We start from the raw sequence: 12,372 nt of genomic DNA, 5'->3' as shown, positions 1-12,372 counted from the left end.
AACATTGGGTTGGGTTTCAGAGGTTTACAGAATAAAAGAGTTTCACCCTCACATGAAAGAGGTTCAGAGCAGAATAGAGTCAGAAAGAGATCACATGTTACATTGGGTGACAGAGCAGACCCACAACTGAAAAGACAAGTAGCCCTCCTCTCTTTAAAGTTGGCAAACTTCTCAATAACTCTCAGGTTAAAGTCAATCATGTCTGTGACCAGCCTGTTTCTATTATTCTGGAGGGAATGTGTCTGTTTTTCAGAACTTCTTCGTTGTGTTTCGATGCCAGTTCGGTCTCCTTCTGCTGCTCTGCAAACAGGGTTAGCTTCATGCTGTTAGCTAGTTAGCTTCATGCTGTTAGCAAGATGACTGCGGCAAGATTCGTGCTTTCCACTTGTCTGAAGCTCTTTAGATCCCTTCCCCCGTTGTAGTCCAGAGAGTTTCAGTCCCAGGACTTTGGAACAACAGACAGGGGAAACTAAACAGCGCATAACTCACTGAGCACCAGCTGACAGCTCCGGTAGCTACCTGCTCCCGTAGCTCCATGGAGCTCTCTGGGCTGAGGGAACGATACCGGTCTCTGATTGGCCGAATAGTCCAGTCACGTGAAATAAGAAACAATGTCATTGGCCAGGGTGCAAATTTTTGCGCCCCAAGATTCACATTTCATCCGCCAATGAGAAGCCGTCCTTGCCGAAACGACCGTGAAATGTTTGCTCGCTGCCGCACACACACGTTGGGCCGGCGCCCCGAAAATGGGGCGGGGCTTCTCTCCGTGATGTTGAGTGGCGATATATTATTTATGTCACATTTAACTTAAGTGGTTGTTGACAGGCTGACGGTCTCCCACACACATTTAGCGCGTCAACGCGGTATATTTGCTATTTAAATGATTTGGTATATAATGTTTTTTGACAGGATATATTATACTTTTTTCTTCTTCTTTTTTTTTCTTCATCTCAACATTTTAAGAGGGCCGGCGCCCTAGCGCCCCCTATGGACGCACCGCCACTGGATTGGTACCAAGAAAGACAAGTTTGACAGCACTGTGAGCCAATAGGAGACAGAAAGGCGTCACCATATTTGAAATGTGAAATCCGATTCGCTGAAATTGAACTTCCTGACAGCTGACTATGACGCTTCCCCAAAAGTCTGCCTGGTTTTTAAAGGGACATACACACACACACACACACGCAAGAAATGCCAGCTTGATTCCATGGGAGAAAATATATTTTTCTTCTTCTCAAGAACAAAAGTAAGCTGGCTGTAAAGCTATAAAGCGATTCATATGTATGTGTTCTTTGGCTCATATCTCCGTGATACTTTAGTGCAGAAGGATTCTGTAAGATTAAGAAGATTTAGGCCATGAACTCATGTTCACAATGTTTATTGAGGTAATAAATCAAGTGACAAGTAGGGTCATTTTCTCAGACTTCAATACAATCGGAAAACCTGAGTAGTCACCCCCTGCTGGTCAGTAGAGATAATGCAGGTTTAAGCATGGGCTTCACTCTTCAGAATCGTTGGTTGCCGTCTGGTGTCATTACAGGTCGTACCGATGCTCTACTGATGGCCTCATCTCACCCCTGTGTCCAGGTAAAACCAATGTTCTGTCAAAGGAGGACTGGTGGCAGCTGCTGGTGAGCTGCGCGCTCACTCTGTGTGAGGTGCAGCGCTACGAGGAGGCGGAGCTGCTGGTCGAGTCCGCCATGGAGTTCTACTCCTTCTACGACAACAAGCCCCGGAGGAAGGAGATGGAGTGCTTCGGCCTGTCCGCCACCATCCTCGACCACAACTACTACAAGGCGTACAACTATATCAGGTAGACTTGCGTGTACGCCTCCATAATAATAATCTATTGTTTGTTAGTGACGGTTGTTAAGAAGTACAGTATGACTCGTCCTCTGTATGCTTATGGTTTCCTCTCCTCGACAGGTTGATGCTAATGGAAAATGTGGATCGGCCTCAGCTCTGGAATATTTTTAACCAGGTCTGGCTATGTGCTAAAATGTCTCTTTTCAGAATCAAAACTCTAAAACATTCAAACTTTGCTTTTAAAGAGGTAAAGTGGACTTATATAAAGGTACTTGTGCATACTCTGTGTACTACTACTACCTATAGTAGATGACAGTTGGCACATTCACAGCTTGAGGGAACAGACGGTGGTAAAAAAGGCTGGATGATATAGCCAAACATTGTTGATTATTATCACAACATATTTTTGATTGTTATAATAATAATACTTCAACTTTATAAAATATCATAATAATGTTGTGAGCCTTGCATTTTGCCAGCCTTGTTTCCCCCTTTAGCTTTCACTATGGAGTGACATCACTTGTGAAAGTCAAGTCATACTATTGAGTGAAATATTGTGTCGATCTCACTAAGATAATCAAATGTGCATTTCATGTTTAAAAAAAAATGTCTTTCACTATAATAGATACACTGTACATGTACACTTTAACTGATATTGGTTGAGCTGCTGCCCGTACAGCCGTCTCTTTCTCCAAAACTGTGATAAATCATCAGTCGCAGAATGACCAGATGGTCTTTGAATATGTATCTGTTCTCGTGAATGTAAAAAAACAATATATATATATATATATTGACATGTTTTTGTCCTGCCGTCAGCTGACCATCACCTCCCAACACCAGCGTCACCATCGCTTCTGTCTGCGGCTGCTGCTGAAGTATCCCGACAACCACGCCTTGTGCGTCCTGTGCGGACACAACGCCATGGTGTCGGGGAGCTTCAAACACGCTCTGGGTACTCACACACACACCTTACAGGGGGGACATTGGGATTAGGGCAAAGTGTAAACACCCCACGATCTGCTAATTCTTTTTTACCGTTGTTGTCTGCATACTAGTTTAAAAGTGAATTTCCACTGAAGTCCCTACGCTCTCATTCACACGCTCTTTCAGTCTTAACGTATGACTCTAAACTGCTGAGTCAGGTGTGACACCACGTCGTCAAATTCAGTCGACCGGCTTAATATCATCGGTTTGAAAAAAATGTACACTGTCCAGCGTTCATATACATGACTTGATTTGCATTGAGAAATTAGAGCTAACATGGCTGATGCTTTCAAATCTGACTTTTTCCCTCATGAGGGATTCATCAGAAGTGGCTGATTTATTAGTATTATTTCTCCAAAGGAATGGATTAGGAACAACCCTGTGTTCTTTTGGATCGATCCTGAGACAGGGTCAAAATGTAACTTGAGAATGTCACGTGGTATGTCAGATTTACTTGACACGTATCCCCATTCACTCTACAAATGTTCCCTAAAAAAACAGTACATTTGAACCCTCCTGTTATGTTGCGGGTCAAATTGACCCGTTTCAAAGTTTGAAAATCTAGGAAAAATACTTCTAAGTGCTCTTTCTGTATAAAACTTCTTCTGCTTACCTTATTTAGTGTAATCAACGTAAAAAAAAATTAAAAAAAATCATGTATTTGCAACCCCCCCTGCAGGTTTATATAACAGAGATGATGTTCCCGGGTCAATTTGACCCGGCTGTGAAAGTGAAGGCTAAAAGTCATCAGAAGAGTCACGTTTAGACTATTTCTTTCTTTGTAAATGTAGGGCAGTATTTCTTACTCCCACCAAGTTTCAACACTCACACCAACACACACACACACCAACACACACACACTCGTGCACAGACACCAACACACACACAAACACACATATCAGCACACACACAAACACACATATCAGCACACACACACCCCGTTCACAACCACATATATAAAGTTGTACACATTTCAAACTTCAAACAAAAGAATCAGGTGGTTGTTATGGGAACCATCTCTATCCTGCTGTGTGCCCATCACCCTACATGAAGCACACTTTACAGAACAAACAATGTTTATCATCTTCTAACTTTCCCCCTAAATACACCTTTATTGGACATGGGACACTAATGTGAGGGTTTCTTTCATGTCTCAACTAATACATATGTAGTATAGTACTTCTAATATACTGTCTGTCTGACTGGGAGAGACACACACCCTGTCTCATCCCAATCTCAGACCCACACACATTCTCTTTCTAACGACCCCAGCTGTGCGAGAAATACAGATACTATTTTGACGGGAACCTTTATTTTTCCCTGCGGGAAAACTCCACCCACACGTATCAGGGGAGGGGCCAAACATACAAAATGGTTGCTGAGCAGTCCTACAACATTACACTCTGCAGATACATACGACTGCACCAAGAGGATGACTGTGTGCTGGTCTTTGGTCATCTTTTATCATATAATGTATGCATCTTAACACTAAAAATAAACATAACTAAAGTTTACTTGCAATACAAATCCTTTATGACTCATTTGGCTTGATTTTTAGTCGGCGGGTCATTATGACCCTGAACAGCACAGGTGTCTCATCTCTATTTATCTACATCACCCCATGAAAAAAAACAATTACAAAATGCAAATAAAATTTAGGAGAAAATACATGTTATGGTAGACTAATGCAATTTAGATTTAGATTCTTTCAATGTTCCTAAAAAATTGTTTGAACATGTATTTTTCATTAAAACGAGTGAGTGCTCCTGATTGAACTCTGATCTATGGAGGGGTAAATAACTCAATTCCACTAAAAACTGATTTAATTGTTAGTAATGTTGTTGGTGATGATGTACAAACGATAGTTTTTAGAATTTTTTGGTTTCTGACCACTTTTGGATGATTCAACATTAACCGGGTCAAATTGACCCGGGAACATCACGGCCGTATGTAAGAAACGAACATAACAGGAGGGTGAAAGTAAAAAAAAAAAAAAAAAATGGATTTGACATTTGCTCTTAATCATCAATTTTCTTCAGATCATAACTATACATATATGACCTTGATTGAAGCTTGTTTGTATTTCATTGCCTTTTAGAGATATGGACCATTGACATTTAGAAGGATGTGGCCCATCATTATAGCCCAACTCAGCTTCACATGCATTATGTACCAGATACACAGAAATGTGTATTAAAATTAACCACTCTGCACTGCTGCACATTGGGCGTGGCATAACACAAATGTGACTAAGTCTGAATTTGTATTCCATATCACGGCAATGAAAATGATTCATTTTTAAATTTGATAATTATGTACTATTATGTAGGAAATAGACCATTAACCCTCCTGTTATGTTGCGGGTCAAATTGACACGTTTCAAAGTTTGAAAATCTTGAATTACTTTTTCTGTATAAAACTTCTTCTGCTTAGCTTATTTAGTGGAATCAACGTAAAAACATTTTTTTTTAAAAATATGATACATTTGAAACCCCCCCCTGCAGGTTTATATAACAGAGATGATGTTCGGGTCAATTTGACCCGGCTATGAAAGTGAAGGCTAAAAGTCATCAGAAGAGTCACGTTTAGACCATTTCTTTCTTTGTAAATGTGGGACAGTCTTTCTTACTCCCTCCCACCAAATTTCAACAGAAACACACACACAAACGCATACACACACACACACACCAACACACATTGGGACTACAGATGAAAAATAGCCTCTTGGCTAACTCTGGCACATTTACTGCAATGTTTTTATCAATGTGCACTGTCCCTTATTAAATAAACCATTTATAAAACACACACCAACACGCATATCAGCACACACCCACCCCTGTTGACAACCCCATATACAGGACTCTCAGAAAATTAGAATATTGTGATAAAGTTCTTTATTTTCTGTAATGCAATTAAAAAAACAAATGTCATGCATTCTGGATTCATTACAAATCAACTGAAATATTGCAAGCCTTTTATTCTTTTAATATTGCTGATTATGGCTTACAGCTTAAGAAAACTCAAATATCCTATCTCTAAATATTAGAATATCATGAAAAAGTATACTCGTAGGGTATTAAACAAATCACTTGAATCGTCTAATTAACTCGAAACACCTGGAAACACATTTTCAAATGTTTGATTTTGTTTTGCTGTTATAAATCTTTTTTTTACTTGGTCTGAGGAAATATTCAAATTTTATGAGATAGGATTTTAGAGTTTTCTTAAGCTGTAAGCCATAATCAGCAATATTAAAAGAATAAAAGGCTTGCAATATTTCAGTTGATTTGTAATGAATCCAGAATGCATGACATTTTTGTTTTTTTAATTGCATTACAGAAAATAAAGAACTTTATCACAATATTCTAATTTTCTGAGACAGTCCTGTATATAGTTGTACACATTTCAAACTTCAAACAAAAGAACCAGGTGGTTGTCATGGGAACCATCTCTGTCCTGCTGTGTGCCCATCACCCGATATGAGAAGCACACTTTACAGACTAAATAATGTTTCTCATCTTCTAACTTTCCCCCTAAATACACCTTTATTGGACATGGGACACTAAAGTAAGGGTTCCTTTCATGTCTCAACTAATACATATGGTACTATAGTTCTTCTAATAGACTGTCTGTCTGTCTGACTGGGAGAGACGCACCCTGTTTCATCCCAATTTCAGACGCACACACACTCTTTCTAACGACCCCACCTGTGCGTGAAATACAGATACTATTTTGATGAACAGCTCAGGTGTCTCATCTCTATTTATCTACACCCCATTAAAAAAAGAAATTCCAAAATGCAAATACAATTTAGGAAAAAATACATGTTATGGTAGACTAATGCAATTTGGATTTAGATTATTTCAATGTACCTAAGAAATAGTTTGAACATGTATTTTTCATTAAAACAAGTGAGTTCTCCAGATTGAACTCTGATCTATGGGGGGGGGTAAATAACTCAATTCCACTAAAAACTGATTTAATTGTGAGTAAAGACATTGGTGATGAGGTACAAACTATAGTTACCTTCGCATTGAAAATGCCGGAAGGTTATGTTTTGATCGCCGTGTATTTATTTATTTATTTATTTGTATGCGTGTTATTCGCAAATCTCAAAAAGTATTGAACCGAATCGCATGAAATTTGGTGGGATGATTGTTTATTATCCGGGGACCAGTTGATTAGATTTTGGGATCGATCGGGTCAAAGGTCATGAACAGGTCAAAATCTTTCGCAGAACTCAAAAGTATTTAACCGAATCGCATGAAATTTGGTGGGATGATTGTTTATTATCCGGGGACCAGTTGATTAGATTTTGGGATCGATCGGGTCAAAGGTCAAAGGTCATGAACAGGTCAAAATCTTTCGCAGAACTCAAAAAGTATTGAACCGAATCGCATGAAATTTGGTGGGATTGTTTATTATCCGGGGACCAGTTGACTAGATTTTGGGATCGATCGGGTCAAAGGTCAAGGTCAAAGGTCATGAACAGGTCAAAATGTTCTTGAATCGCATGAAATTTGGTGGGATGATTGGTTATTATCCGGGGACCATTTGATTAGATTTTGGGATCAATCGGGTCAAAGGTCAAGGTCATGGAAAGGTCAAACTCTTTTTTTACCATAGCACGATACATTTTTGTCCAATTGGCATGCAACTAATGTTCATAATTCAATGCCCAATCTTGTGATATGCGAAGGTATGCGCTCTACCGAGTGCCCATTCTAGTTTTTAGGATTTTTTGGTTTCTAACCACTTTTGGGTGATTCAACATTAACCTGGTCAAATCATCCGAGCCCATCAGTCCGATGGGCACTTTCCAACAGCTTCATTCAAAGACAACACACCGAGGCTGAAAGCTGCTTTCAGCATCGTAATCATTTTTTTTCTGCTTTAATATTCCAAAACATTTGTCGATCATTTTCCATTTGTACTCATCTAACACATTGTGTTTATTTTTATTTTTTAGGCCAGTATGTTCAGGCCTTCCAGACTCACCCCGAAATCCCACTCCACAGCCTGTGTGTGGGTCTCACCTTCTTCCACATGGCGTCACAGAAGTTTGTCGCCAAACGTCACACACTGGTGCTGCAGGTAGTTATTGTTGTTTTTTGTTTCACGTACGTCTTGTGTGCCAACGCGGTAGCAATCTGTATATTACATCAATATATTTGTGTCTTCAGGGCTTCTCCTTTCTCTGGCGGTATGTGGACCTCCGGGGAGTCTGTCAGGAGAGCATGTACAACCTGGGCCGAGCGCTGCACCAGATCGGCCTCACACACTTGGCCATACATTACTACCAGATGGCTCTCACACTGCCCGCTCAGAAACTTGAGGTGTGTACACACACACACAAACACCATTTCTTTCTTCATGTCATCCATGATGCTGTGTTCACACCAAAGATAATGGTTGCGAGTGAACACAACATTGTGCTTTTTAAGAAATCTGCATCATTGTAGGCAGTTATTTCGGCTTCCCTTTTGTCCATTTCATGCAAGTAAAATCCCAGCAAAATTGTTTATTTATTATTTATTATTATTTACAATTGATGAAATTCACAGATCGTATTCGGATGATGTTAAGAACCCAGACCAGGGCCCTATTTCTTGTACCTGGCTAACGTAGTTCGGGGGATAATTTCGAGGAGGAGATTACACACAAGCGAGGCTTTTCGGTTCCACGAAGCAAGTCTGGTCAAATCACCTTAACAACAAATCAAAAAATTGTAACCTGCTCCAGCGCAGGCTCATTCAGTCGAGCTGGATAATCTGGCCACGCCCCTAGAAGGGAATGGAGCTCCCTTCCTCATTGATATTGAAGCAGTGATATTAGTTATATTATAGTTTTAAAGGGAACGAGTTCTGTTCACGTCAGGATGACTTCCTGTACCAGCGCTATGCATTCTGCTCATAAGGAATAATTTATTTACAGACCTTCTCGAGCCACATTGAACTCTACACGCCGCAGCCGGCATCTTCCATGGTTGTATGACTGTTTCCATGGAGATAAGGAAGTGAATGAATTTAATGACGCCGATGTTAGATGTTCATGATTATGGTGTGGAATTCCCCACGTTCATGATCATCTCCTGTTCGTCAGCTGAAAAAAAAGAGGCTTTTCCTTTCAGTTTATTTGACTTTGACGCTTCCCCCTTTTTGAAGTTGGACATGCACGCGCCATCATCCTGCGGACTGATATCTGGTTCAAATGAACACGACAGTTTGAGGGCGGATCAGCCTTTGAGAAACCGAGATAGCCTGATGTCAATCATCTCGTTAAATTAAGCGGGATAATAGGACATTTGATCGACTTTGTTGAGCCACGTACGAGAAATGGGGCCCAAATATGTGGGACTTCACACATATACATGTATGGCGGAAATAAATGGATTAGTTAATAACGATTTCCATGGAGATGAGCCTTTCCAGCGCGAATTATGCGAATAACCACAAATGATACCAGGTAATGTGGCACGAAGGTTTGCTTTGCATTTGGTGTGAACTTCAGCCTTATGTCTTCCATCCATCCATTCTCATCCGCTTATTTCCGGGGTCGGGTCGCGGGGGCAGCAGACCCAGCAGGTTGACCCAGACTTCCCTCTCGCCCGCGACACTTTCCAGCTCATTCTGGTGGATCCCGAGGCGTTCCCAGGCCAGCCGGGAGATATAATCTCTCCAGCGTGTCCTGGGTCTTCCCCGGGGTCTCCTCCCAGTAGGACGTGCCTGGAAAACCTCTAACGGGAGGCGCCCAGGAGGCGTCCGAATCAGATGCCCGAACCACCTCAGCTGACTCCTTTCGATGCGAAGGAGTAGCGGCTCGACTCAAGCTCCTCCTGATGTCCGAGCTCCTGACCCTCTCTCTAAGGCTGAGCCCGCCACCCCACGGAGGAAACTCATTTCGCCGCTTGTATTCGCGACCTCGTTCTTTCGGTCACTACCCAAAGTTCATGACCATAGGTGAGGATTGGAACGAGACCGACCAGTAAATTGAAAGCTTCGCCTTCGGCTCAGCTCTCTCTTCACCAAGACAGACCGGTACAGCGCCTGTTTTACTGCTGCAGCTGCACCGATCCGCCTGTCGATCTCCCGCTCCATCTTACCCTCACTCGTGAACAAGACCCCGAGATACTTGAACTCCTTCGCTTGGGGCAGGCACTCTGTCCCCACCTGGAGGAGCAATCCACCGGTTTCCGGCAGAGCACCACGGCCTCAGATTTGGCGGTGCTGACTCTCATCCCTGCCGCTTCACACTCGGCAGCAAAACGCCCCAGTGAGTGCCGGAGGTCACGGTCTGAGGATGCTAACAGGACCACATCATCTGCAAACAGAAGAGAGGCGATCCCAAGACCCCCAAACCTGACCTGCTCCACCCCCAGGCTGCGCCTAGATATCCTGTCCATGAAAATCACAAACAGGACCGGTGATAAAGGGCAGCCCTGGCGGAGACCAACACCCACCGGGAACGTGTCTGACTTACTGCCGAGGATGCGAACACAGCTCCTACTGCAGGCGTACAGAGACCGGATAGCCCGTAGCAACGGGTCCGGAACCCCATACCCCCGCAGCACCCCCCACAACAATTCCCGAGGGACCCGGTCGAAAGCCTTCTCCAAGTCCACAAAACACATGAAGACTGGTTGGGCAAACTCCCAGGACCCCTCGAGGACCCTTGCGAGGGTGAAGAGCTGGTCCACAGTTCCACGACCGGGACGGAATCCGCACTGCTGGTCTTGAATCCGAGGTTCGACCAGCGGTCGGAGCCTCCTTTCCAGTACCCTGGCATAAACTTTCCCAGGGAGGCTGAGAAGTGTGATTCCACGATAGTTCGAGCACACTCTCCGGTCCCCCTTTTTGAAAATGGGAACCACCACCCCGGTCTGCCAGTCCAAGGGTACTATTCTGCTCTTACTTCTTTAGGTTAGTTTAGCAGATAGCTAACAGCAGATCCATAAAATGAAGACTCATGAATCCAGAGTTGAGTTTTAGGCTCTTTAGTATTGATCTTTGATATTGTAAAACTGTGGAGACATAACATAGCATAACTTCACAAACTGTCCACAGACATATGCATAAACAACATTATGATTAACACAAGGCCATCATGACATAAATTACCCCTATCCATCAACATGAATATCCTGACTACTTAAGAGTCCAAGCTAATCCTGACATGACAAATGCTAATCGCGATTAGCATCTAGCTAATCGCGATTAGCTAGACGCTAATTAGCGTCCACTGCTACAGCACAGTATTATATTATAACAGTAATGACACATAGCAGATATTTACAAGTTGCATACATAGATACTTACAGACTTTGAACTTCAGAGGCTATCAAGCAGTAAAGGTGAAACGTAGCTGCAGTATGTGCTTTCAGTTGGAAGTGAAACGGGAACTAACTACGGTGAGAGAGGAGGGATAAATCTAAGAACCAAAAAAGGCAATTGCCTTCTAGACCACTCAACGTCTCAAATGCAACACATGACAATGTGGGGCAGAACAGGTACTGTTCCTGACCCCCATGCGACATTGAAGAGGCCTTATGTCTTACAGTTTAGAAACATCTCTCACTTTTAATAAGGATATTGATCGATGGACAACTCTCTCTTGTTCCTGTTTTTGTGCACAAACAATTCTCCTGTGGGTTTAAAAATGCAGCTTTAAAAGAGCTTTTCTTTTCCCTCCTTTCACCACCTGCAGGGTATCCCTGATGATCATCTGGATCTGAGGAGGGAGATTGCCTTCAATCTCTCTCTCATCTACCAGGCAAGCGGGAACATGGAAATGGCCCACCAGCTCATCAAGACACACTGCATTGTTTGAGAAATGCATTTATATATATATATATTATATATGTTTTTCAGACTCCATGGCTGTACTGCCTTGTAATAGGGATGACTAAAAAAAAATGTATTCATGAATATACAAATAAATATGTTTAATGAACAAATGACCAAATCTGAAATTCATAGAAAAATAAGTAAATCCAGTGAATCTATGCATATATGTTGATATCAAAGTCATAAATACTTTTTTTTCTCATTTATTTCTACATCAATGTTGTGTACATTTGTATTTCTATAATTGTATTTATTGATTTGTGTGTTAAGAAGTGAGATGGTACTAATTTCACTGTAGCACAATTGGTCAAAGGATCCTTTCAGCTTTATTACGAGCTGATCAAAACACCTGCCCCCACGTTTTATGCTTTCATTTCAGTTGTGAATATGTAAGTAAGGAAGGAAGAGATTTAATATGTTGTCATGGTATTTATATTTTTCCATCTTATGTTAAATTACTTTGGTCATCAACATTTGCACCTACAATATTATCAGTTTTACAGATATATTGGAGAATGGGGAGTACTTTTTTTGCTTTTGTTCTCAAGTCCTATCTTGGTGGATGTTAGATTTGAAAATAAGATTGTATTATATGCCCAGCCCCAGTGTTGGAAAATATATATACTTTTAAAACCATAATGCTGTTGTAAGTTACACACGCCGCAGCGTAACCAATTGTGTGAAGATGGTACTATTTTTGTTAATTAAACATTGATTGAAAGAAATGAGCGTGATGCTG

The 12,372-nt window shown here is 41.6% G+C and overlaps 1 protein-coding gene across 1 annotated transcript in view; it reads left to right on the top strand.

The window, feature by feature from the left end:
* Window positions 1–12,358, top strand: part of gtf3c3 (general transcription factor IIIC, polypeptide 3) — an 18,624-nt gene extending 6,266 nt beyond the window's left edge. The window contains exons 4-9 of the mRNA XM_056430756.1: window positions 1,491–1,813; window positions 1,927–1,981; window positions 2,623–2,758; window positions 7,760–7,884; window positions 7,974–8,126; window positions 11,494–12,358. Of these exons, the coding sequence (XP_056286731.1) occupies window positions 1,491–1,813; window positions 1,927–1,981; window positions 2,623–2,758; window positions 7,760–7,884; window positions 7,974–8,126; window positions 11,494–11,616 (915 nt within the window). The 3' untranslated portion in view covers window positions 11,617–12,358. The remainder of the gene's footprint in view (window positions 1–1,490; window positions 1,814–1,926; window positions 1,982–2,622; window positions 2,759–7,759; window positions 7,885–7,973; window positions 8,127–11,493) is intronic.
* Window positions 12,359–12,372: the final 14 nt, after the last annotated feature.

This window comes from Pseudoliparis swirei, chromosome 14, assembly GCF_029220125.1.
Source record: "Pseudoliparis swirei isolate HS2019 ecotype Mariana Trench chromosome 14, NWPU_hadal_v1, whole genome shotgun sequence".
In the NCBI taxonomy this organism is placed as follows: domain Eukaryota; kingdom Metazoa; phylum Chordata; class Actinopteri; order Perciformes; family Liparidae; genus Pseudoliparis; species Pseudoliparis swirei.
Note: the sequence above shows the minus strand (reverse complement) of the source record. Positions and strands in the feature narration are given on the sequence as shown.